General features: G+C 36.9%; 1 protein-coding gene across 8 annotated transcripts in view; it reads right to left on the reverse strand.

Moving 5' to 3' along the window:
* Positions 1-27,600, reverse strand: part of CADPS2 (calcium dependent secretion activator 2) — a 491,293-nt gene that overhangs the window by 240,495 nt on the left and 223,198 nt on the right. For all 8 annotated transcript variants that reach the window (XR_013992602.1, XR_013992603.1, XM_081038675.1 and 5 more), the window contains exon 7: positions 8,405-8,516. Coding sequence is in view for 6 of the 8 variants with exons in the window: in XM_081038675.1 (XP_080894801.1) it covers positions 8,405-8,516 (112 nt within the window). In the remaining 2 variants the exon portion in view is untranslated. The remainder of the gene's footprint in view (positions 1-8,404; positions 8,517-27,600) is intronic.

Genomic DNA, 27,600 nt, shown 5'->3' on the forward strand with positions numbered 1-27,600 from the left:
CAACCGATGCATGTTATCAGTCTCCTTTCCTTCAAAGTCAGACTCAGAATGACAGTCTCCTCTACTACTTCAGAACATGTTATTAACGAGCCACATATAATTAATTGCTGCAAGAAAAAAAGTATTCAGAAAGAACGTGTACCCTGTGTGACTTATCTCTGGCCCTGCATCTGTCCATAGGCCCACTTCCTGTCACTAGCATGGCTTCTGAGATAGGACAACAAAATCACGTGAAGAATGGCTATATGAAAGGATTAAAGGAGGAAGAACTTTTCTGGGACTTTTACTTTCAGAAAAGCTATAGTACTTGCTAGAACTACAAAAATAAAAGCGTACTCTGTATGGTGAGTTGAATGAGACACATATGTGAAATGTAAATGACTTTCCACTGTATTTTGCAGCAAATGATATTAATTTACCGACTAAAGTAGCAGGCATCTAGTGCTATTTCAATAAAATAGAATATTACATTTTGCTTTCAAATTGAAAAAAAAAATACCTACGATTATGATTTCACTAGCAGCTTCCCTAATGCTTTTTGGATTGATATGTAGATGAATCAAATTCATATAATGCTGGAAACTTTTTTTAAGTCCTCAAATATAAATTTTATCTCTCTGAAGGAAGGAAAGGTCTAACTGACTTTTAAGAATTTAACTGTGGCATTTGTGAAAAATTAGGATGATTAATTATTTAATAAAATATCTGTAGTTTAATCTTGATCTATTACTTTGTGTGTTGAAATTAGAAGTCCTATGATGACTGCCTATAAACAGGCAATTAGATACATGTTTTGAACTGTGTGGGTCCTGAACAATTATATGTATGGATGTATGGGGTATCCAGTTAAATATGCTGAATTTGGCTAAAATAACTAACGCGGCTCCTAAAAATTTTATCATAAATGATAAATGATAAAATTACATAAAATTCAAATTAACCAGAAAAACACAAAAAGAATATACTCCAGAAACACAAGAGGGGCAAGTGAATTAGACTGACCAGGAAATTAGAGTTTCTAAGAGCGTATTTCCCTCCCAAGAAGACAGATGTTTAAGCACGCCATTATATTGCTTCTCTCTTGTCAAATTTCAGAAACAAACAAAAATCATGTATATTCTGATAACTCCTCAGATGGAGCTCCTTTGATGCTTTATAAAGCACACAGAAGAAACAACTTGATGAGAAAGGCAAATATATGGGCTAATTTTTACCTGCTACATTAAGATGTAACAAGCTGCTTGAAAGATAATAGTTCATTTTAATGGAATAATCAATTCAGCAAGGCTCATTTATCTTAGCATTTAAAATGTACCTGAAATTCACACCTGCTGTTTCCATACAGTGTATACATTTGTAAAACAAGCATAATAACTGTCACTGGGAATCATTAGGTACAAACACCTCCATATTAAGAAATGTTGAACAGAAGTACAGATATTCCAACAGAAAGATAAAAAGATGCAAGAACCATGTGAAATGAAAACCTTAATTTCAAGAATATTACTACTCTCAAAACAGTGAGCAAACTTTTAGCCTTTTACTATCTTGACATATTATTTAATAAAATTAGACAAAGGAAGTTGTTCTGGCCCCACTGCTCTGTAAAAGAAAACAAATTCTCTGATGTGCATGCTTCTCCATCCTTGGGAGGAAGGCAAGCCAGCATCCTCTCCCGTGTGTAATGAGCTGGCACCCATGCTAGGAACACAGAGTGTAGGAACAGACAATAGGTCATTTTTTCTAACAAATGTCAGAAAGAATATCTTCATAGCTACACTTCTAAAACTAAAAATGTATTTGGGTAGAGACTTCAAAAATTCATCTTGTACCCAAGAATACCATTGGGCAAGTTAAATAGGTATGCAGGAGTACAATAACTCCTTCTGAAAGACTCAATGAAAATTATATTGTCCTCAGAAAAATGTCCTGTGGGATCATCATTATTTAGATCTTTCTATGGTTATGTTAGGTAAGCTTTGCTTTTAGAGTTTTTTGGGACAAAATCATCTTGATGATTTTGATGACAATGAATTGTAGACTTTCGGGTGCTTGCCTGGTCAACCATTTAGCTGCTAGGACATACCCATAATAGGAATAATAACCTTTCTTGCCTCTAGGTATTCCCTTAGCACCTGGTGGAGGGTTGGCCACCAATTCGGATGAGAAATCTCCATCTGCCACCCCCATTTCCATAAATAATTATTGGCATCTGCCATCTACAAACAAAATCTGCATGTCAGGCACTTGCCAGAGAACACAACCTTCCACTGTTGATGCCTATCTAAATTTGAGCTATCATTTCACAAAACTATCTGCTAGGATGCACTTTTTTCTTATCCTTATGAATTGCTAGTTCTAAAACCTGCTGCATATTTGTATCAGAGTACAGCGATTCTCAACCCGAGATGCATGTTAGTATCTCCTGAGCAATGCTTAAAATACTCCTTCCTGGGCTCACCCCAAACCAACTAAAAAAGTGTGGAGCCGGAACTTGCATCTGCTCACACACTCCCTGGGGCGGCTCTTACGTGCAGAGTGGAGAAGCACCTACAGAAATAAAAGTGCACTGGCAGCCAGGGAGCCCCCAGAGAGATTCATGCCACTGTACAAAATGACATAAAATTTTTCAATGGCTATGTGGAAAATGACTTTACCTTAAAGAATATTTGGTTCTTGCTTTAAGTCATGAAATTAAATTGGCCCACACCCACACAACAATTGTCAAACTTTGTCGATTTTCTCGTTTTATCAGGTGCAGTATTTAATGATTACTTTAGGGCACAGACTATGGGGTCAGAAAACCCGAGTTCAAATCCTGCCCTTTGCACTGCAAAAGGGGTCATAACCGCTTCAATTCTCATTTTCCTTATCTAAACATGGAATGGCTCAACGATGCTTAAAGAGGAGTGAATGGGATTATGTTGGAATAATAAGCAGTAATGATAACCAGGAAACCAATACAGTGATAGAGTGTTAGAACAAGACATGACAACAGCGAGTTTTTATTTCATCTTGCTCAATTTACAGATAAGGGGTCTGAGATCCAGAGAATAAATGCCTCCAGATCACACTTAATGAAGAGGCCCTGGAAGGAAGCTTACTTAGTATGGCAAAACTATCAAATAAGCCTGTTGGTAAGCTGCTCTGGTTGAAAACTACTGTCTGATAGATTTGTTGTTGAAAATCTCTGTGATGACTGAACCTGTACTGTAGTTTCTTCAGTAATTTACCATTTAGAATAGTAAAAAGTTTTATCTTCTATTTCATTGAGTTACTTTTGATCGCAGTAACAGACATATATCCTTACTATGATGCATTCTAAGGACAAAAAAAAAAAACAACCACAAAAAAACTGCAAAGAAATACTGATCTTTACTTTGTAAGTTTGTCGATAGTTGTGGTACTGGTACGGGATTTCTAAAATGATTTTGTATTATAAAACAGAAAATGAGATAATATAGTGATTCTGTGGGGAGCCTGTAAACTCATGATGGTTTTTTTTGCGATATGTTTCTTAACCAGAAGTGATAATACATAGAATGTGGTTTGTAAATTCCAGTATCACTAAAGGGACCCAGGGCTGATTATAGGCCTGGGACAAAGAGAATACAAGCTGAGTCTGTTAGCATCTCAAGTGCCAAAAAAAACAAAGAATAATGGGATTGTACTTAGTTAACAGCACCAATATTAGGGGGAAAAAATGCCACTGTATGACTCTTGACATGATGCAATGGGAAGCACAAAACACATCCTAGGAAATGCTCTTCCCCAAAAATGTTAACCTGAATCCAGTCATGAAAAAAACAATAAGACAGACTGAGAATGAAAAACATTCTACAAACTTTCCCAAAATATCATTATTTCATTATCACAACAGCCAAAAAAAAAAAAAAAAGAGGCAGGCGTTGTAAAATAAAGGATATTAGAGTCATGACAATCACATGCAATACACGGGCCTGGATTGTATTCTAGATGAGAGGCAACTCCAGCTTTCATAGACTCGGTGGGATAATTAGGCAACTCTGAACGTTGACTGTCTATCACATATTACTGAATCAATATTAAGTTTCCTAAGTGTGATAATGGAATTGATGTTAAAAAATGGTTTTTTTAGAAAATATATGTTGAAGCATTTTGCAAAAATATTTAACAGCCTTCTTTATTAAACATCTTTTTAAAACCAAGCTTTGCATTCTGGAATAATTTAAGTTTTATAGAAAACTTGCAAAAATATTACTGAAAGTTCCTGTATATCTCGACGGCTTCCCCCGTAATTAACAGCATACACGACATGTGTGAAAAGCATGAAACTGACATTGGTACCTTCCTGTTAACAACTCCAGACTCCATTTGGTTTCCACCAGTTTTTCCATTAACATCCTCTTTCTATTCCAAGATTAAATCCAGGACACTACACTGCATGTAGCCGTCACGTCTCCTTAGTCTCCTCTGATCCGTGACAATTTCTCAGTCTTGTTTTTCATGACCTTGACAGCTTTGACAAATACTGGCCAACTATTCTGTACAATGTTCCTCAGTCTGGTTTTGTCTGATGTTTTCCTCATAAGTAGACGAGGTTCACGTGGGGGTTTTGGAAAGAATATTACCGAGGGGAAGTGTGCCCTTCTCATAGTCTCATCATCCCTACCAAGACAGCTATGGGGCATCACGGGGCGTGTTCATCTTCAGCACGTGGTGAAGGCAGGGTTTGCAGGTTACTGTTTTCCTCTTTGGTTGCTTAGGTGTGCTTCTCTTTTCATCACTCCTTTCAGTGCAGGTGTGTCATATCTTTGTGATACAATTAAGTTCATTAGTCACAGTCTGCATTCCCTACTGGGATGCCCTTGACACCCCTGGTTGGCGGGTTGGGGGCGGGTGTGTGCGTGTGTGTGTGTGTGTGTGTGTGCATGCATACATTAAAGCACATTCTTTGTGACAGGTGTCAGCGAATATATACATTCCTGCATCCAACACCCAGTACCAGAGACAACATTCCTTCACCTTACAAGTTCCCTCTGTACATCCCTCTGTTGCCAACCACTTCCTCGGTCCATGCTTGGCAAACGACCATCTCTTTTCTGTCCCTATGGTTTTGCCCTTTCTACAATTCATCATACAATACGTAGTCTTTTCGGGTTTTACTTCCTTCGCTTGCATTTAAGTCTCATCTATGTTGCTGGGTGAATGAATAGCTTGTATCTTATCACTGAATAGAACTCCATTGCATAAGTATTCCACAGTTAGTTTATCGATTCCTCTGTTGAAAGGCATCTTATTGCTTCCAGCCTTTAGCAGTTACGAGTGAAGCCTGTTATAAACATTCACGTGCAGGGCATACACATTATAAAACCTTGGGTGAGTAGCTAGGAGGGCAACTGCTGAGTCATACGGTAAGGGTAGGTGGAAGTTTATAAGAAACCGGCAAGTTACATTCCAAGTGGTTGTACCATTTCGCATTTCCACCAGGACAGAGTAAGTTTCTGTTGCTTTGCATCCTGTCAGCATTTGTTATTGTTAGTTTTCTTGTATTTTAAAAACTTTAGTAGGTGTACAGTGGAATGTCCATGTGGTATTAAACAATTTTATAGGCTCTGTTACTCATCTTTCAAATGCATATGCTACCCCAAATTTGAATTTTAAAAGTTCACTTTAAAAACTTTAGACTGCAGATTTCAGACCATGGAAGGTCTTTTCCTTCAAATTAAAAACAACAACAACAAAAACGGTTGTTACTGTTTCTAAATATAAATGTAAATAAACATATAGGAGATATTACCACCTAGAGATAATCACCAATTTCTTCTAATTGTGCATGTGCACACGTGTTCAGACCATAACACATCTAAAGACCTAAAGTTTAAAGCAGAATGAGTACGATATTTTTGAGGAACAGAAATAAAACCAAGTGTGAGAGAAGAATGATAGTGAGGTAGTTACAACAGGCAACAGGAGATGAATTTGGAGAGCGATCCGTTCATGCAGAGCAAGTCTCCTCACTGTTGGTTGTGGCTACGTTATCAGGAGGCCTTGTTAAAACAGGCTGCGAACCCCTGGCCCCAGAGTTTCTGACCCAGCAGCTCTGAAGCAGGGCCTGAGGGTCTCCTGATACTCCAGATGCTGTTTCACCTTGAGAACCGTCCTTAGACATGCTACACCTTGACAAGGAGCCTGGTTTTGATTTCTAATAAATGAGAAAACATTGGATGATTTTAAGAACAGAATGACGTGATTTGTTTTGAATTTTAAATAGATCATAGTGGCTGAGGTGTGAAAGCTGGATCAGAGGGGACAAGATGATAAATGGGAAAGTAGTAAGCAGCCTATCACAGTAGTATATGTGAGAAATCATGGTGTCCTGAATTAGGGGAGAGGAGAAATTAAGATGTTGATGTTCAGGATAAATTTAGGGCAAAGCTGACAGAACTTGCAAATAGATTGGGTATTAGAGTGAAGGCAAGAGAATTAAAGGGAATGACGTGGTCATTGGCTCAACTATGGAAGACTTCATAAGGCTGCCAATCTTTAGTTCTCCTCAAAATTATTTAGTTTGAGATATCTGTTAGTATGCAATTAGAGATACCATGTCTGCAGGTTGGATCTATAAAGCTGAAGCTCCAAGGAAGAAAAATAAAAGAACTGGACGTCATTCATATACCTGTACAAATGATATTTACGTACCCAGGGGCCTACGAAGGTCATTTGTTTAGTTCAATAGTTCTCAAGCAGGGGTGGTTTTTGCACACCTTTCAGGGTGCATTTGGCAATGTCTGGAACATTTTTGATTGTCTTGATTTAAGGTGAAGGAGAACAACTGGAGTTATTGACTGGAGGTCAGGGATGCTGCTAAATCCCATGAAACGCACAGGAGAGCACCCAACAACAAAGAGTTGTCCTGCTCAAAATATCAGTGGTGCTGAGGCTGAGAAACTCACATACATAGAAAAGTTGTCTTTCTTGTATGAAGGGAGCAAGGGAGCATAAGGCCTTTCTGAGAAATATGACAGACTGGAAAATATGCTACTTATGTACCCAATTTAAAATTGCTTAAATACATATTTGGCCAGCTGAGAAATGAATTAAAATTATCTCAAAAATTACATCATAGCATTAGTCTTAAACTGGGTGCTATTAGACAGTGAAAAATAGCTACAAGAGGGAACAGGGAAAAATTAATGTAATAATAGTTCAAATGAAAAATGCCGATTCGTAAATCCATCCAATCATGTGTAATTTCCAGGACTCTTCTGTTGGGTTATGCTCCCTGTATACCTTTGTTGAATGAATACATGAATGAATGAACGGTATGGCTCAGCTCTCTTAGGCATTAACATGCAAGAAGGAAACAGAAGAGGAAATCTGGGATGTGAGTGCAGACTCACCATCTCTGGAGTGTGGGGATAGATTCATAAAATCCCCAGCAGTGATAAAAATCCCAACAGTGTAAAGGATATAGAAGAGGAGGCGGACTTGAAATGAATTGACATCCCAACTTTGGGGAAAAAAAGAACATTCCAGTATACGGAATGATCCCAGTATCCTTCAACATCTAGTATCATTACACAAGCTGCCCATCATCACCTGAAATTGTCAAGTAAGATTTCCAAAGACATTATTCCGTGGAAAATATCTATAAGTGCAGTGTTCAGGACTGGGTAAGATAGACACACACTGCAGAAGATTTTATACTCTACTAACTGGAACACATCTACTTCATAAACAAGAGTGCAGATAAATTTTTTATACAGGGAGGTGTTAAGATCACAAATCTACCGTAATTTTAATGCTTTTACTGCTAATAGAAGCTGAGCATAGTGAAGACATAGTGGAATGAGAAGATAAATATATTCTAGGTATGAGGAGGTGACTATAAAAAATTCAGTATTAAAAGATGGGTGAGGAAGACTCCTCTTGTGAGGAAAATGGGAGACGTAAGAGAGATAAATACACTTGAGATATCTATAATTAGTCGAATTATAATAAACACGAAGAACAGATGGTTTCAAACATAACGATAATGCTTTTAACCTGTGGAGAGAGATGTTTTAATGAGAATTACCCTTCACCAAGATGGACAAATTGGCCTGTACCATTCATACTCAGTAGAATATACAAGTGACAAGAATGACTGAATCACTGCTTATGATCTTATATGCGTCCCTCACACTCCCAAAGCCTACCACGATACTTTCTGTTATTGAAAATTATGTGTGTGTGTTTTTTTTTAAAGAAAATTATGTTTAATAAATTAGAGATGTATGCTTTGTTCATGGGAAATTACAAATCAATTAGTTTGTGTAATTTGCGAACAGAAAGTTCACACACCGCATACTGGTCCAGTTTAATTGGAATCAAAAGAAGTTCCAATTGTGAAGCCTCAGAAAGAGAGCTGACCAGAACTCACCCTTCCCAGTTCTTTGTCTTCAAGAGCCAGGACTCCAGTACTTTCTGTGAAGAGTTTTACTTTGACCACAGGCCGAGGGTGGGTAGTGGTGAAATCTCCTTGAGTTCCCCATCTGCAATGAAGTAAAAAAAATTTTCTTGGAAATGCAGCATTGATTTTTTCCCAGATAAATGTGTCTCCTTATAAGTGACATTAAGAAATACAGAATCTTTGGTGGCTCAATGAGATTTTTATCTTTGCTTTTGTTTCTGACAGATGGCTCAATCAAGAAGGAAAAGAACAATAAACTTTACAGCTTGTAATAATTATTCAGCTGTTCCAAAAATTAGCAGGGTATGGTACAAAACTGGTGTGCAGTAAGAATTTAGGCTAACGTAAAGCATTACAGATGTAGCTATTAAAGTATATTTTATTAATTCAAATAAACATTATAACATCATTTTTTATGGATGGCTGGGGAAAATGTTAAGGGTTTGGTTATTTAAGAAGTAGTTTCTCAGAAAGTTAGTTTTGCATGCTGAGGATTTTACCCCATCTCTTCTTGAAAAGTCTTTACTAGATATTTTATTTATATTTTGAAAAGTGAATTATCTCAAGCCTATTACTTTGCATGACTTTTTAAAGCTGCAGTCAAAGGGAAAGAAATAGCATCATAAAATTGAGCATTTTTCTGTTTTGCTTCCCACTACACTCTCCTAGGAATGGGATAAGTCTGCCAACATCTGCCTTCTCAAATCATCATCATAAAATAACATGTTTTCTTGGCTTATCTTTTAATTAATAGCATCTCCTTTTACCACACAGCTTCCTTCTAGTGTATCTACAAACTTAACTGGCACACACCTGATATTAAAAAATCTTATCAATATTTCTCCTAACTCTGAGAGATCACAGGCATGAGATTCAGTAAATACCACTGAGAAAAATATATATAAGAAAAAGTGCGATTTCACAAAGTAAAGATTTCTGTTAAAATATATCACCAACTACAAATACCTATTTCTTACATTGCTTTAAAAAAATAATTTATCATTTTCATGGCACTATCTACACTTTTCTAAATCTTATGTAGAAAACTTGGGAAATACAGAAAACTGAAGAAAAGCAAGTGGAATAAAAATTGAACAAATACTTTGATGTCCTCTCCTATCACAGCAGTTATATCACAATATGTATACAGTAAAGCAGAGGCCATTTCAATGACTAAAGAAACTAGTATCCAGATACAATTTGATCTTTTGAAATTAAAGTCATATGCCAGAGGGAAGAGAGAATTAATTAGGATGGAAAAGCAGCGTAATTTCTACTTTAGAGTTTTGAAAAGAGTTACCAAAGAATTTTTGTTATTTCATACAATTAAAATGATCTGAGATAAATCAGAGCTAAAACGGGAATAAAAATAAAAATGGGTGGCAAAATAAACCCAAATAAGGGAGTAGAGAAAAATTCTCAGTTTAGTGTGGGGAATCTTAAGCCTTGAATACAGTCAGCCAATCTGGATAGCAACTCTAGAGTAGAGTCCCATGACATATCTTTTATTTGGAAAACTAACTCATTAAGACATTTTCATATATCTGTATCTATGTATCTACAATCTCTCTCTCTCTTTCCATATGTGTGTGTGTGCACGTGCATATATATAAATATATATATTCAATTATATATATTCTCTCTATATATATACATATACATATATAGATAGAATACACACACACACACACACACACACACACACATATGGGTTTTTTTACGGTAGGAACAGCCTTTATTGATTGCAACCGGAAGTGCAACAGGAAGGGCTACCACAGCTCCAACACCTTGGGCGGCTTCACAGACATCGTCGCAGCCCTTGAAAGCCACACACATACACATACACACACACACACACACACACACACACACACGGTGCCAAGAAAATGTATAGACATTTTAAGCAAGGAAAAAAACTGTATTATAATCTTGTAATAATATATAACGATAAAAAAAAGATGAATACAAGTCATGTGCATACCCGTGCAGCAGACAGGCAAGACTACGAGTCTCACTACTGAAATCACCTAAAGGTGGGTGAATCGCGCAAGCAGGGGAGGCAGGAAGGGAGAAGTGCGGAGATGGAGCCGCGTGCGTGCAGGACGCAGACCTAGCTCAGTGCTCCGAGCTCGCTGCATCCTGGAACTAATGCAGCTGCGGGAGAGGGAAGAACTCAGACTGCTAGGGTTACGCTTATGGCCCACAGGACTGAGGGGAGAGCAAATAACACGGCTGAACCCAACGCTCATGGCAGAGACCTCGGAGAAAAGACTGAGGGAAGAAGGCTGAAAACGGTGGTTTAAGCTCACACTGCCAAGCAGAGAATGTAGCCTTAGGCACTGAGACTAGCCGCCCCCTCCCTACCCTCCCAGAGCTCGCCCCGCCCCCACCTGCCCGGTGCTAGAAGCGGAACAGTAGCAGTGTCAGATCAAAAGAACAGAATATTTGCTGTTCTGAGAACTGTGGTCCACAAACTCAAACTCGCAGCCCAACTAGTTCCAGCAAAGCGGACAGAAGCTGTGGAAGCCGGACTGGCTGTGGTGGTGGTCGCAGCCATTGCTTTGGACCACCTCTCAAATCCCCCACCCCCTCCTGTCCTCACCTATCTGGGAGGATCCCTGCACGAGTAAATAGAGCTGCTGAAACACATGGGCTCTGAATCTGGTTCAGGAAGAGCTTTGGAACTTCAGAAGCTCTCCACATCCCCCCACAGAGGCAGCGCCATATGACCCAGGAGAACTGTTCACAGAGGAGAAGCCCACCTTCCAGGGAATCCCCCCATTGTATGAGAAGCCGAAATAGTGCAGAGAATATATAACACTATAGTGTGAGAGAGAATAGAAGGCTGCAGTGGGAGAGATAATAAAACATTCTACCAACACCTACTGGAAAACAAAAGAAAGACCTCTTTCAATCAGCCTGTTGGAAAACCCACTCCTGTAGATGTCTAGGAAGAGAACTAATAAATCATTAATTGCCATGAATAACCAAGGTAACAAGACAGCTCAGGAAGAAAATGAAAAATCTCCAGAAAATGAACTTAAGACCTGGAAATATGTGACTTAAATGACAGAGAATTAAAGACTGCAGTTCTTAAAAAACTCAACAAGATGCAAGAAAATACAGACAGGCAGTTCAGTGAATTCAGAAACACAGTCAAAGAACAAAATGAATATTTTACCAAAGAGATTGAAATTTTAAAACAGAACCAAATGGAATTTCTGGAGATTAAGAACTCAATAGAAGAAATTAATGAAATAACAAGCTTAGGGAGTAGAGTTGACCAGATGCAGGAAAGAATCAGTGACATCAAAGATAGAAATCTGGAAATGACATGGATGGAAGAAGAAAGAGACTTGAGTTTAAAAGAAATGAAAGAACTCTACAAGAACTTTCTGATTTCATCAGAAAGAGCAATATAAAAATAATGGGCATACCAGAAGGAGAAGAAAGAGAGAAGGGAACAGAGTATATTCAAACAAATAGTTGATGAGAACTTCCAAAACTTGTGGAAAGAACTGGATCCTTGAATCCAAGAAGCAAATAGAACACCTAATTACCTCAATCCCAACAGGCCTTTTCCAAGGCCTGTATTGAAGCTGTCAAAAATTAACCATAAAGAAAGAATCCTCAAAGCAGTCAGGGAAAAGAAGATGGTAACCTACAAAGGAAAGCCCATTAGATTATCATCAGATTTCTCAGCAGAAACTCTACAAGCCAGGAGGGAGTGGAATCAAATATTCAAACTATTGAAAGAGAGAAATTATGAGCCAAGAAAAATATATCCAGCAAAGATGTCCTTTAGATATGAAGGAGGAATAAAGACCTTTCTAGACATACAGAAGCTGAGGTAATTTTCTAATACATGACCTGCTCTACAAGACATACTAAAGAAGGCTATTCGACCACCATCAACAGGGACAATTTGTGGAAACCAAAACATAAAAAGGGGGAGAGTAAAGGCCTGAACTGGAATACTGGAATGGAGGAAGTAAGCGTGCTGAAGAAAATGGAATACTCTAAATATCAAACTTTCTTTTACATAAACTTAATGGTAACCACTCAAATAAAATCCAGAACTGAAATATATAATGTAATAAAAGAAGAAACAGAGGGAAAAAAACATAGAATACCACCACAGAGAAATAACAGACAACAATAAAAAGGCAAAGAAACAATGGAGACAGTCTGACCAGAAAACCAAAAATAAAATTATAGGAAATCTTCACATCAATAACCACCCTAAATGTAATTGGATTGAACTCACCAATACAAAGTCACCGAGTAGCAGATTGGATAAAAAAAACTAAACCCAACCATATGCCGCTTTCGAGAGACACATCTCAGCTACAAGGACTAATATAGACTCAAAGTGAGAGTGGAAACTGACACTCCAAGAAAATGGTACCCAGAGAAAATCAGGTGTAGCCATACTGATATCAGATGAAACAGATTTCAGGATAAAAAAGGTAATGAGACAAAGATGGACATTTCATAATGATAAAGTGAACTAAACAACAAGAAGACATTACAGTCATCAATATTTATGCCCCCAATCAAGTAGCACAGAAATATACCCAGCAACTACTAACGGAACTAAAGGAAGAACTTGACCAAAACACAATTATAATAGGGGACCTAAATACATCATTGACCTCTATGAATAGATCATGCAAAGAGAAAACAAATAACAAAATAGCAGCCCTAAATGACACATTAGATGAAATGGACATAATTGACATATATAGAGCACTTCGCCCTAGAACATCAGACTATACATTTTTTTTCTAGTGTATATGGAACATTTTCAAAGATAGATCATATATTGGGACATAAAACTAGCCTCAGCAAATTTAACAAGGTTGAAATCATACCAAGCATATTCTCTTATCACAAGGCTTTGAAATTGAATATCAACTGCGAAAAGAAAGCAGGAAAAACCACAAATATGTGGAGATTAAACAACATACTTTTAAAGAAGGACAAGGTTAAAGAAGAAATAAGAGGACAGATCAACAGATACATAGAAAAAATTAAGAATGAAAATACATCCTACCAAAATTTTTGGGATGAAGTGAACGCAGTTTTAAGAGGGAAATTTAGGCCTCTATCGAGAAACAAGGCCTATATCGAGAAACAAGAAAAATCCCAGATAAATAACCTCACATTACACTTTAAAGAACTAGAAAAAGAAAAACAAATGAAAGCAAAGGTCAGCAGAAGAAAGGAAATAATAAAATTCAGAGCAGAACTAAATGAAATAGAGAACAAAAAGACAATAGAAAAAATTAATGTGACAAAGAGCTGGTTCTTTAAAAAGATTAATAAAATTGACAAACCCTTGGCTAGACTCACTATGAGAAAAAGAAAAGACACTAGTAAACAAAATGAAAGAGGAAAAGTTAGCACGGATGCCACAGAAATACAAAGGATCATACAAAAATGCTGTAAAGGACTATTTGTCACCAAATTCAGTAATCTAGAAGAAATGGACAAGTTCTTAGAAACACATAGCCTTCCTAGACTGAATCACAAAGAACTGGAAAATCTAAATAGACCAATCACCAATAAGGAAATTGAGTCAGTCAGGGGAAACCTTCCCAAAAGCAAAAGTCCGGGACCAGATGGCATCACTAGTGAATTCTACCAAACCTTCACAGAGGATCTAAGACCTGTCCTACTCAACCTCTTCCAAAAAACTAAAAAGACAATACTCCCTAATTCATTTAATGAGCCCAACATTGCACTGATACCAAAACCTGATAAGGATAACACAAAAAAAGAAAACTACACACCAATATCTCTGATGAATAACATATGCAAAAATCCTAAACAAAATTCTAGCAAATCGAATACAACAATGCATTAAACAGATTATCCATCACGACCAAGTGGGATTCATCCCCAGGGCACAAGGATGGTTCAACATCCGCAAATCCATCAATGTGATATATCACATAAACAAAATAAAGGACAAAAATCATTTGATTATATCAGTTCATGCAGAAAAAGCATTTGACAAGATACAACATCCATTTATGATTAAAACATTTAATAAAATAGGTAGAGTAGGAAAATACCTTAACATAATAAAGGTCATATATGACAAGCCCTCAGCTAATCTCATAATTAATGGTGAAAAACTGAAGCCCTTTGCTCTACGTTCAGGAACACGACAGGGTTGTCCCCTATCACCTCTGCTTTTCAACATAGTGTTGGAAGTTCTCGACAGAGCAATCAGGCAAGAGAAAGAAATAAAAGGCATCCAAATTGAGAATGAAGAAGTTAAATTGTCACTCTTTGCAGATGACATGATGCTTATATAGAAAATCCTAAAGACTCCACCAAAAAGCTATTAGAAACAATCAACGAATACAGTAAAGTTGCCGGCTACAAAATCAACGTACAAAAGTCGCATTCCTGTATACTAACAATGAAATCTCAGAGAAAGAAATGAAAAAAGAAACAATTTGTTTTGGAACTGCAACAAAAAGAATAAAATACCTAGGAATAAACTTAACCAAGGATGTGAAAGACCTATATGCTGAAAACTGTAAGACATTTTTAAAAGTAATTGAAGAACACACAAAGAAATGGAAAGACATTCTGTGCTCATGGATCGGAAGAATCAACATAGTTAAAATGGCAATATTACCCAAAGCAATATACAGATTTAATGCCATCCCCATCAAAATCCCAATGGCATTTTTTAAAGAAATAGAACAAAAATATCATCAGATTTGTATGGAACCACAAAAAAAACTGAATAGCCAAAGCAATCTTAAGAAAAAAGAATAGTGCTGGAGGTATCACACTGCCTGACTTTAGCTTGTACTACAGGGCTACAATAATCAAAACAGCATGATACCGGCAGAAAAACAGACACGAAGACCAATGGAATAGAATTGAGAACCCAGAAATAAACCCACATAAATATGGACAAACAATTTTTGACAAAGAAGCAAAAAAACATACAATGGAGAAAAGACAGCCTCTTCAATAAATGGTGCTGGGAGAATTGGATAGTCATGTGCAAAAGAATGAAACTGGACTGCTATCTGTCACCATCTACCAAAATTAATTCAAAATGGATCAAAGACTTAAGCATAAGACCTGACACAATAAACTGCATAGAAGAAAACATAGGTACTAACCTTATGGACCTTGGGTTCAGAGAGCATTTTATGAATTTGACTCCAAAGGCAATGGAAGTAAAAGCTAAAATAAACGAATGAGATTATATGAAACTTAAAAGCTTCTGCACAGCAAAAGAAACCATCGATAAAATAAAGAGGCAACCAATTGAAAGGGAGAAGATTTTTGCCAACAGTGCTTCCAATAAGGGGCTAATATCCAAAATACACAAGGAACTCATGCAACTCCTTAACAGAAAAACAAACAACCCAATTGAAAAATGGGTAGAGGACCTGAAGAGACATTTCTCCAAAGAGGATATACAAATGGCAAATAGACATATGAAAAAATGCTCAACATCACTAATCATCAGAGAAATGTAAATAAAAACCACAATGAGATATCACCTCACCCCCGTCAGAATGGCTATCTTCAACAAGACAAATACTAACAAGTGTTGGAGAGGCTGTAGAGAAAAAGGAACACTCATACACTGTTTGTGGGAATGCAGATTGGTGCAGCCGCTATGGAAGGCAGTGGGGAGGTTCCTCAAAACATTAATAGAATTACTATATGACCCAGCAATCCCTCTCCTGGATATCTACTCAATAAAATCTCAAAACATTTATCCATAAAGATATATGTGCTCCAATGTTCACTGCAGCTTTTTTACGGTTGCCAAGACATGGAAACAACCAAAATGGCCTTTAATAGATGAATGGATAAAGAAGTTGTGGTATATACACACAATGGAATACTATTCGGTGGTAAGAAGAGATGAAATGGTACCATTTGTGACAACGTGAAAGGGTCTTGAGAGTATAATGCTAAGAGAAATACGCCAGACAGAAAAAGCAGACAACCATATGATTTCACTGATTTCACTGATATGTGGTATATAAAACTAAAATCAACAAATGAAGGAAGAATGAAGGAAGAAAAACTGATAGACACACAATAGTTTAGGGGTTACCAAAGGGTAAGAGGGGAGGGAGGCTCTAGAAGAAGGTAAATGGGGTCTAACATATGGTGATGGAAAGGGAACTGACTCTGGGTGGTGAACACACAATGTGAGATATAGATGATGTAATACAGAATTGTACACCTGAAATCTATGTAACTTTACTAACAACGGTCACTCCAGTAAACTTTAATTTTTTTAGAAAAGAAAACTATTCTCCATTGTGAGTACGAGTTGTATATATGGCCATAAGATCAAGCTTGTTAACAGTGCTGTTTAAATCTATTTTATTCTTATTGATTTAGGAAACATTCTAAACCTCCAGTACTCCAGTGTAGTATCTATAATATACAAGCAGAGAGAGAGAGAGAGAGAGAGAGAGAGAGAGAGAAAGAGAGAGAGAGAGACGATGAGAATGAGAACATACATACTTGTTTAAAGCATTCGGGAGATACTCTGCTGAATAAAGTTCCCAAAAAATTAAAACAAAAAAAGTACAGCAAGTAGAAGAATTATGATCTCATGGCAAGATAGAGATTTTGTCAATTTCCCTTTATATTTCTGTCAACTCTCAGTGTCCCATTTGGTGTTGTAAAAATGTTCACTAGAACCATGCTCTTTGAGTATGAACTGTTTATTATCTTTTCCAATCCCAAGACCACAATGACTTTTCAAAGATTGGACTTGTGTACATTTAGAGAGCTAATACAATGCTAGGAAGGGCGACAAGGTACAGACAAGCTTAGAGAAGTCACATGAGAAACCTAATCAACATATGGCAAGTACAGACAGTAATTTACTAGAAATCAAAGAGGTACTGGAAATTATTAATAATCTGGAACTTGGAAGGGAACTCAGGCTATCCATTCCCCAAACCAATGAAGGCAGGAAATAGGTGAGAATCGCAGGACCTCCGAGGCAATCGATAAGAACTCATCTACCGTCTACCTACAATGTCTGGAACCTCTAACTCCAGAGCATGGCCAGCTCCTGTGAAGTGAGGAAGGCTTACATGACAGGCTTTCAGGCAGGGAGAAGTTAAGGTACAAGGAAATTGGCAGCTCCTAACTCTAACACAATAAGCTTTTACTGACATTTGCCCAAATGTCCAATTTTTAAGAGGTGCATATATATAAATATAGAGGCACTGAACAGTCCTTATAAATCTCAACATTCTAGGATACAAAGATAAACTGACACCACCTAGACAATTTCGCGTGTGAAAAGTGAAAGCTAAAAAGATACTTGCAGTTAGAAATTGCTTATTAATTCTATAATGAATGAATTAAAAACCAAAGTCCCCCCACCACCAAAAAGAAGGCAGGGGGAGGAGGGAAGAAGATAATAGGTCTATCTTCAATATTTCTTTGTTTCCCACTTAATTGGCATGTTTAAACACTTTCAGGAATTAATATCAGTTATTATCTTCCTACTCTTTTCTCTGTATTATGTGACAAAAGAATACATTACGTTGGCTGTCAATTGCCTTTGACTCAAAATACATTGCCTTTTTCTATTTCTATGAATGTATTATTTATGAGAATTCTGACTTCCAGTGTGAAATATCTACAAAGCACCTTTACGAGGACAGCAGGATTTCCTGGCTATGGAAATTCAGGGTAGTTCATATACCAACTGAACTAGCTGACATTAATGTATTTGCTATTAAATAAAGTATACTGGAAATTTATATATGTTTATGTCTATTCAATAAGGCTATTTACAGGAATTTATCTTTACAAAATAATCATAAATACTGAAAAGACTATAAGCAGGAATATATTCTCTAAAGCATTATGAATAAGCAACTTAAATATTTAATATTAGGGGAATGATTATGTAAGTTATGTGGCATAAAATGGAATATTTTACTGCTACTTATAATGAGGGCTATGAAGGTTATGTAAAACTATGGTGATGTAAAGTGGAAAACAAAAGGAGAGAGAAAAATGGAGAGAAACAAAAGTGAATGAGGGCCTTTGATTCATTCAAAAACTGTTCCTACCTTGCATGTGCTAGACATTATTCTAGTGTCAGCAACTAAACTCTCTATCCTCTTGGAACTTAGGTTCTAACAGAATATTATAAATAATAATTTCATTATTATATACTCTAACATATATTCCTCCCCACCCCGCCCTGAATTCTTAATAGCTGGATACCTCCCATGGTCTCCCAGAATATCTAGAGAACTAGATTTAAACTGTGACTTGAAAGAATTCTTAAAAAGTACTGGTATATTTGTTTTCAAGTATATTGATCAGGGACACAATGAGTTGATCAGAAAGGCCTGATGGCATGCATTCTCAAGAGTGTCAAACAGTCTTATCTGCAGCTGTGTGCCTTGCTGGGGACTGGGTGCCAGGGACACTTGCCTGGTTGACAGAGGCACATCCCTGTGTCCCTGCTCCTGCAGCTGTCTGTGCAGCTGATCTTCAATATGCTTCAGTTAAAGAAAGAAAGCGGTATCCCTTCCCTGTATCTGTTGGTCTCCTTCCATCAGTCATGGTCCCGCCCATGGTGGCCAAGAGTACTGTAAAACCATTCTGAAACAAATTTATATGAAACAGGGACCCTCGTAGGACTTGTAAAATGTACCAAGTCACTACAAGACCTCACTGGAATATAGAAGGCTATCACTTTTTCAATTGAATCATTTAAAACTGACAATTAAGTTTAAAAGAAATACTAAGAGCTTCATTATTAATTATATAAATAGAAATTAAATAATAAAAAACTGAAAGCATTTTAAAACAATGATAAACACTGTACAAATGTTTTTAAATACATGGTTTCTGACTAATATGAGCAATGATGGAAGTTTCGTGTAAAGCTCTTTCAACATACAAGACACGCTTCAAAGAGAAGCTTTTAATTTTTAAAAAGTTTAAGATTCCTAAGTCATTTCCCAGGGCCCAAATGGATCAGAGGTTTATCCAATACTGAAGGACTAAAGCCAAAGATTAAAGATAACTACCATCTTCATGAGAATGTGGATAGCTGGTGACACATCGCTTACCATGGTCAAAACTACAAGAGGTGAAGGGACTTATTTGAAAAATTCAAGTGTCTGATTCTAATAGGCTGCTGGAAACTCAGATCTGGACTTTTGCTAACAGGCTACAAATGAAGGTACAGATTGGAGAATTATTAACACAGAGATGGTAGTAGAGGCTATGAGAATGAATGAGCTTGTGAAAGGTGACCATTAAAACTCCATGATGGTAGACATTTGTATCTTAGAAGTCCTGGCCTCTATATGTAGCTATATCTGTGTGTGTGTGTGTGTGTGTGTGTGTGTGTGTGTGTGTGTACCTAAATAAATTTTTATCATTTATTTTTAAATAAATGGGTTATTCAAATTGTTCTATAACGTATTTACATAACACTATATATTGATCTTCTTTTGTATCAGCACATGGATTTACACAATTGTTTTTAAGATTGTAAAGCATCCCCCTTGTATGTCTGTGCCATAATTTATTCAACCACCCTTCTGTTGATGGACCTTAAGATTTGTTTCAAATTTAAATTATTATTAAGAAATGCTGCAAAAGATATCCTTTTGTATAGACAATTGTTTTTTTATATAAATATTGAAAAGAGCAAAAGGCCAAGGATGGAATTCCAAAGCAGCCCAAGATTTTTTGTTCTTAAATGTAAAAGGTTATCCTTGGTAATTAAAAAGGTTGATTCATAAGAACTTTTCCTATGTAAATAAAATTCACAACAAATAGCCCTGTTATAATCAAAACCCCACACTTAAAAATAATTTATTGTAATACAAAATCCAAAACTTGTTAGGATATCAAAATTCTATTGTAAACAAACATCCTTCCCTTTCAATTTTAATAATCTGTAGAACAGATTTAAACTTCACTTAAAAATATATTGAGCATATTTTTAAATGAATTTTCTATACATTTAATTAAATTAGTTTAAGGTGGGTGATCAATAGCATTTATGAAAATTGCTTTACTTATTGGTCTTACTGTTGCTGACGTACTTTAAAAAAAAGTGAAATTTCAATTTGTGATAGCTGAATCAAGTCACACAGAAGTTAATAATATGCCCTAGACAATATATGAACGGCAATGAATGAAATTATGGCATGGTTTTCTAAGCCACAAGGACAATATTTATCCAACAAGTTACATTGTCATTTAGGACATCAAAGGATTCTACCTATCCTTTCAACAAAACCAAAGGAATTGTTCTACATGGCTATACTTCAAAGATAACAACCTTAGTGAAATTAATGACACAAGCATGACAACATTGTTCTAAACAGTTTCATATAAAGATGTATGAGGAAAATGAGTCAAAGTGATTTCTAAAAAAAAGGAAAGAAAAAAATTAAGACCAGTATCTGAGCTTTTACCTAGAGTACAGTGGTAGTAAGACAGGGCTAACGAGTACAGACCCCAGAGACAGTTTCTAGACTCAAATATCAATTCCAAAATGCACAGCACCTTGGACAAATAACTTTACCATAATTTAACACTTGCCTCATAAAACTGTTGAGGCACAAGTGAAAGTAATTCCTGTGAATGTCCACTTGTCACACTTAAAGTGCCTACAGAATGCTAACTACTCTTACTAGTATCCATAGAAGCATTACTATAAAATGTTTTGTATATAAAATGATATATCATATTTTGCTTTACTGTCTAAGCAACTCCCGAAAAAATTAATAGTTGTGAACATTAAATTTTAATCAGCTTCGTAAAATGATGACATTAAATCCAGACAATATGAGAAACTACAAAGAGAGAGAGATAGAGAGGGGTGGGGGGAGAGAGAGGAGACATCAACTAATAGCAAAACAAAGGATTAAAAACAAGAGAGAGAGGAAGACAAAGAGGAAGGGAGGGAAGGACAGAGTGGAGATGAGAAAGAGGGAGAGATGGAGAAAGAAGATAGAGAGGGAAGAAAAGGAGGAAGGATTAATATAAGACCCACCTAGAATAGGTAATGACAGTTACAAACTGAGCGTTACTCTGAATCTTAAGGCATTTTTGCACGTTATCTGTAATCCCCATTTAAAAAATAATTTCAAGTACAAAATGCTGACATAATGCAAATTTGAATAGAAAAACTAGAAAATATCCTTTAAAGTAACCAACTTCTATCACCCTAAGCTTTTAGGGATATCTTTCAAAATCATCGCAGTAACTTTTTATTCTGAAGGAAAGACAACACGAAGTCATCTGTTTCTTCAAGCACGACAGAGAAAGAAGAAAGCCTGATAAGACATTTTGCAATTTAAGGCAGGAAAATGTTTGTGGATGGGCAATGATCACTTTCCTAATAAGAGACAAATCCTGTGGGCTATACCTTTATTGTGTCCCTTGGATATATCCTTTTCCCTTCAAAGAGACAGCTCTCATTTTGTTGTTTTCAAGATTGGTGAAAGCCTCAAGAATAACAGGAGAGAGTTAATCTCTAATGTCTGTATTTCATTCAGGAAGTGTTCATGCCACTAAACCTCCATATCCAGAGTAGAGAAATCTTATTATTCATGTACTCTTCTGGGAAAGCCTAGGAAGTATGTCAGCACAAAGTCAGGTGTCAGGCAAGGCAGAAGATAGTATTTTTCACAAGCATTTTCCTTTCTCTCCCTCACAGCACAGAAGTTCAAAGACATTAGTTTGAAGCATCTAATTTTAAAGAGAACCATTTGTCCCATCTTGCACTACAACTTTACTTGGTCAAGACAGTATAAGAAATGTTTAACTTGCTATAAGATGAAAACCAAGATTTTAAGAACTTATGTATAGGAGGACAGGATAAGGAACTGATATATAAGATAAATTAAGGTAAGATGAGGTGACTAAAATGCCTCGAGTTTGTTATAACACACAAATCCTTAGAAAGAGGTTTAATCATAAAACACAATGGTATATGCTGAGCACAACTCTACTGCATAAACCAATAATTAGTCATTTACAGAAATTTATCAATATCTGTTCATACTGTTCTTATACTCTCAACCTTGAAGCTTATGTGTGAACATCAATCTATAGTTTGTTCCTTTTTGTTGTTGTTGTTGTTGTTTCTTTTTTGACTGAAAGTAAAAGGTGAATATATTAAATGAACTGGAAAAAAAAGCCTCTTTCAAATGAAACAGTATTCATGCATTATTCTTTAAAGATAAGAAGTACTACAAAAATTTAAAATACAGGGTTTCGAACTATTAGGCTATAATAATCGCTAATCAGTCCAGCATATTGTTGTTAGTAAGTTGGAGTGTCCATCGGTTACTAGTACATACTTGCTTTATCAGTTCCTCCAATAACTAATCTCTAATTTGCTAGAACTTCGAGATGAGTTAATCTTCTTCAGGGCCAGACATATGCGTGTGAATACGTTTTGCTTTATTATTGTTTTTAATCTGAAGGCCCTGGAATTGCCAAAGTACTATAATGTCAGAGCACCCTATTGTTAATGGCTTACATTGAAAAGCAAAAGCTCCTCACTGTTTCCAGCTGCTCCAAGTTCCTGTCTCAGAGCAGTAAGATGGGGAACAACCAACTGAATCATCTACACAGGTTTCTTTCATTTCTCCAAGGAATGGTTTTCCTGGGGCCTCCCTGCGGATAAAGTGACGTTGTTTTCTTTTCTCTTCTAAATGACAGTTTTGGGGGACGAAATTAAAAAAACAACAAAGTTTCCAAGTGCACAGACGGAGTTTGGGACAATAAAAGTTTCTGAATTATGCAGATATCCCAGATTCCAGAGACAGAATTGCCTGGGCCCTTCCTGAAGGAGCTGAGAAGGCAGCAAAAAGCAAGGCTTCCACCAAGGGAGCGATGCGTGGAGCAGAGGCTAGCACGTGCTCAAGGACACACAATATGGCAGGCGCCCAAAACCAGCCCAGGAGCACCCCGTGGAGTACACTGCACCGTGGTGACACCATCACAAACAGTCTCGGAGAAACTGGTTTGACAGTGGGGTCGGGCAAACGTCCCAGGCCACAGAGGCACTGCTGGCACACTCTGCTTCTGGTTCCTGAGACCCACTCCCATGTCACTCAGGAAAAGGAATCCCCACTTGTGGAGTTCTCAAGGTCTGCAACTACTTAATTGTGAGACATCTTAGAACACAAATGCAACACACACATGCTTTTAAAAATTAGGGACATTTAAATTCATACATTGGGGGGAAAAAAGGAAAATCGTGAAATAATGGGGGCACCGTTAAGGTTTTAAATAAGTGGAAATGATAGCTATGACCTAAGTTTCTCTAATATTTACTTAGCTGGCGCTTGAAGGAACTTGAATAATGGCATGTTCCACAATTCTTGTCCTCACTTGAGCAACCTCTGGAATGCTATTTAATAAGCACCTATTATGTGCCCATCATGGCACTGAAAGCTGAAAATACAAAGATGAAGGAAAACAGAATCTGGCCTCCAAAGACTCAGGCTTGTGAGAAAAGGAGAAGCATGAAAAGTCAACAAATACTACAGCATGGAGAAAAACTATGTGTAACAGCCTTCATCTTAAGACTAAACATGAACAGTCTTCATCTGAAGACTAAAATTTCCTGTATTACATTTCTGTGCTTATTATTGCTTTGCAATTACAGCTACATCCCTCACTGCCACCAATCACCACTGTGCTCAGGACCTAGCGGGCACACATACATATTCCAGCCAGAAGACTGTGTAGAAAGAATATGGACTGTGGATTTTGGAATCTAAGAGGAGTGTATCTGAAAATTCATTTCTCCATTCAGCAACTGAGCTAATTTAGGTATGCTGGTTAAACATTTGAGGATCCATTTCCGTGTCTAGGTAATAGTCATTTTTATAAGTCTTACCTGACGTAAGGATTAGGACTAGATTAAATCAACAAGAAAACGTCTATCATAACATCTGGGAAATCAGAAGGCATACAAAATAAACGGTTCTTCTCACCTGAGCACCTCACTTTTATGACATCAGAACATAGGTACACATGACCGATTTCTGAAAGCGTTCCCAAAGTAGCTTCTCTGAAGGGAACTAAGCCCTAGGAGTGATCTTACACTGTGTTTTCTGTGGAAAGCAGCACCAAACATATGAAGTATGACAGCTGACACGTCCTGAAACAGCCTAGGTTTTACCCATATCATTAGTTGGTAATGCAGCTTTTCTGTACAGTTGTTTAACTTATGAAAGTCTATCAGTCCTGAATTAGCTCCAGGAAACATGACTAATGCATTTTTTGGCTTTATGTGCTCTTTAAATAACGAACATAAGTCAGTTGTTTTTATGATCTCTAATCACGAGGTAGGAAGCACTTTGGGGAATGCGGCATTCAACTCTAAGATAACATATAAGGTATTTGAAATTCCTGACATCTTTATTAAATTTGTACAGGATCAGTTGAGAAAGAATTCTGAAACAACAACAACAACAACAACAAAATTAAAATTCCAGTCCTTAAAGTATCTTGTAGTGGTACAAAGCTGGTGCTTATCTTGGACAGTTTAAGAACTTTAGAGTTTAAGTGGAAGATTAATCGCTGATATGTTGATGGGAAGTCTAGCCTAGAGATGAATTTAGCTCTCTTAAGATTTAAGACTCTACTGGGCAGCTTTCTCCCCGTTTTGCTTGGTACTTGCAGAGGGAGACTCTCTCTCTTTTTTTTATTATTTTTTTCCCTTTCATTCACTCTGTCTTTGAGCTACCATGGTTACCAATAGAGTCCTATTTTTAAAGGTGGAGCTAATAATAAACTGTAAAGAATGGCTACATAGATGAGCTGACTAGTATGACCAGAGGCAAGGAAGAGGCCAAATCCAATGACAGGAATGTGGTGGTACATGCAGAACCCTACAGCACTGGAAGGACCAGGGAGATAATGCAGATTGGGTGCAATCTAAAAAAGTCAGCTAACGATAGGAAATCAGAAAATGATCAACCAGGAAAAGTTACAGGAGAAGAGGGCTAAAGTAACTTGTGAAACAAGATTAGAAAATCTGTGGTACTGTCTGACCCAGCTACACAACTACAGTAACTAGTCATGAGTGGTTAAGTACACTCCTGCAATGATGGGAAAAGAAGGAAAACGCATGAGCTGTCTTTGCAAATGGTCCTCTCCCGTCAAACTCCAGAATATAAAAGCAGTCCCTTCTTCTTTTCTCTAGAAAGATTCTACAGCTCTGAGAAGTACTAAGAAAGTCTAGAAACAAAAGCAAAAACTCTTAAGTGAATCGTGCTTTCTACCAAAGAAGGGGAAGGGTAAAAGAGAAAATGGAAGATAAGGGAACAGGATGACAGAATGAAGATTAATATCCTTAATATGGCTCTCAAGGTGGAGCATAGCCAGCCCTTAGCTATCCATCAAGCCTCATCGCAACCCTTCTAACCCCAATTCACACCTATCCTTAAGGATCCAGCCTCAAGGCCCCATACTTGCCTATTCATTCCTCCATTGGTGTTGCTTCCTCATTTTCACATTATTCCCACCATATTTGGTTCCCTACTCCTTGTCTTTCTGTTGAGAACTCAAGGGTTACATTCTCAGAAAGACTTCGCTAACCATCTCTACATGCTTCACTGGACAATCCTCCAAATAAATTCCTTGATTATGTCATATATTTGCCTAGGATCGTATTCCTTTGCTTCCAGGCAGTTACCCAGGTTGTAATGATACGTTCCTGGGTGTTGAGCTGTTCCTGGCTGTCTCGCCGCTCTAGATCCCAAGTGCAGTTTCCCACGGTCATTTCTGAGCTCAGCCACCATTTCACTCCCAGGCCTGTGCAGCAGTCGGCACAGAGAGGAGCTCCATAATTATTTGTTGAACACATGAATGATACCATATACTTCATTGTCATCAATCCAGTCCTCAATGAACTAAGGAAAGCCACAGTAGTTGGATGACCAAGTTTTTGTGACAGTATATTTCACCGCACTTCTTAAATTACTGCCCCATTGGACAAATGCATGGTTGCACGTACAACAGCTCCAGATGAGATTGCAACTGACATACACACAAATATGCAAGGCAGATCATGATAACAGATAAACAGTTTTTATGGATAAAGTCACCAAGTCAAGTAAGGGGGATGTAGTTAAATAAGCGTAATCCCCTGAATCTGAAAGCCACTACTATATTTTAAGATATGACATTATATATAACTAAAGTAGTATCAGCAGTATTTTTAGCATATTTACAGTGGTTCAGAAAGATTCTAAAACAAGTAAATACCTGCATATCAGAACTGTCACAGCTGATAAACGCTACCTGTATGTATTCTAAGTGGAGACTACTATTGTTTTCCTACCCAATCTCTCCATCTTGGCAAACTGTGAAGAAGTGGAATTTACTTTAGGCAAAGTTTGTTAAAGAGTAACAGGTTTTAATAATATATTCTATAAATATTGTTAATTACATTAATTGGGATAACATTGGCTAATACATTATATAAATTTCAGATGTACAACTTTATAATACAACATCTGTATATTCCATCTTGTGCTCACCACCCAAAGTCTAGTCTCCTTCTGACACAGTATTTTTGACCCTCTTCATCCTCCCCCCAGTCCCTAACCCTCTGGTAACCACCCTTCTGCTGTCTGTACCTATGAGTCTGAATACATATTGATTTTTACCAGCTTACATTTATTTTTGTTTAAGCTTTTTGGTGCTTGAAGAAAACTATTCTGTTGTATTTTTCCACTTCTCCTTTTGGTACACTTTTCTTACCCTATCATTTTTGCAGCTGTGCCCGCTTAGAGAGAGAATATAGAACACTTTACAAGAATGAAATGCTACACGACTGCTTAAATAGTAACCATAATTTTCACTATGAGGTGAATCTCTGATAGATCTTTTATTCAGTAAAATGCCTCCTCAAAATAAAAATAAAATACTGAGGCAAAGACTAATTGTAAAATTGTAAAACTAAATACCAACTTAAGACTGGAAAACAGTTAACTTCCAGTTTCCCTTTTAATACCTCACCAGCATTATATTAACTAATCAAATAATATGTCTGATATGTTTATAACTTCAGAAGAGTCACAAAATTTAACTGTAGATTTGTATTCCAATTCAATCAAGTAAAATATGTTTGTCAT

This window comes from Rhinolophus hipposideros, assembly GCF_964194185.1.
Source record: "Rhinolophus hipposideros genome assembly, chromosome: 25".
Classification (NCBI taxonomy): Eukaryota; Metazoa; Chordata; class Mammalia; order Chiroptera; family Rhinolophidae; genus Rhinolophus; species Rhinolophus hipposideros.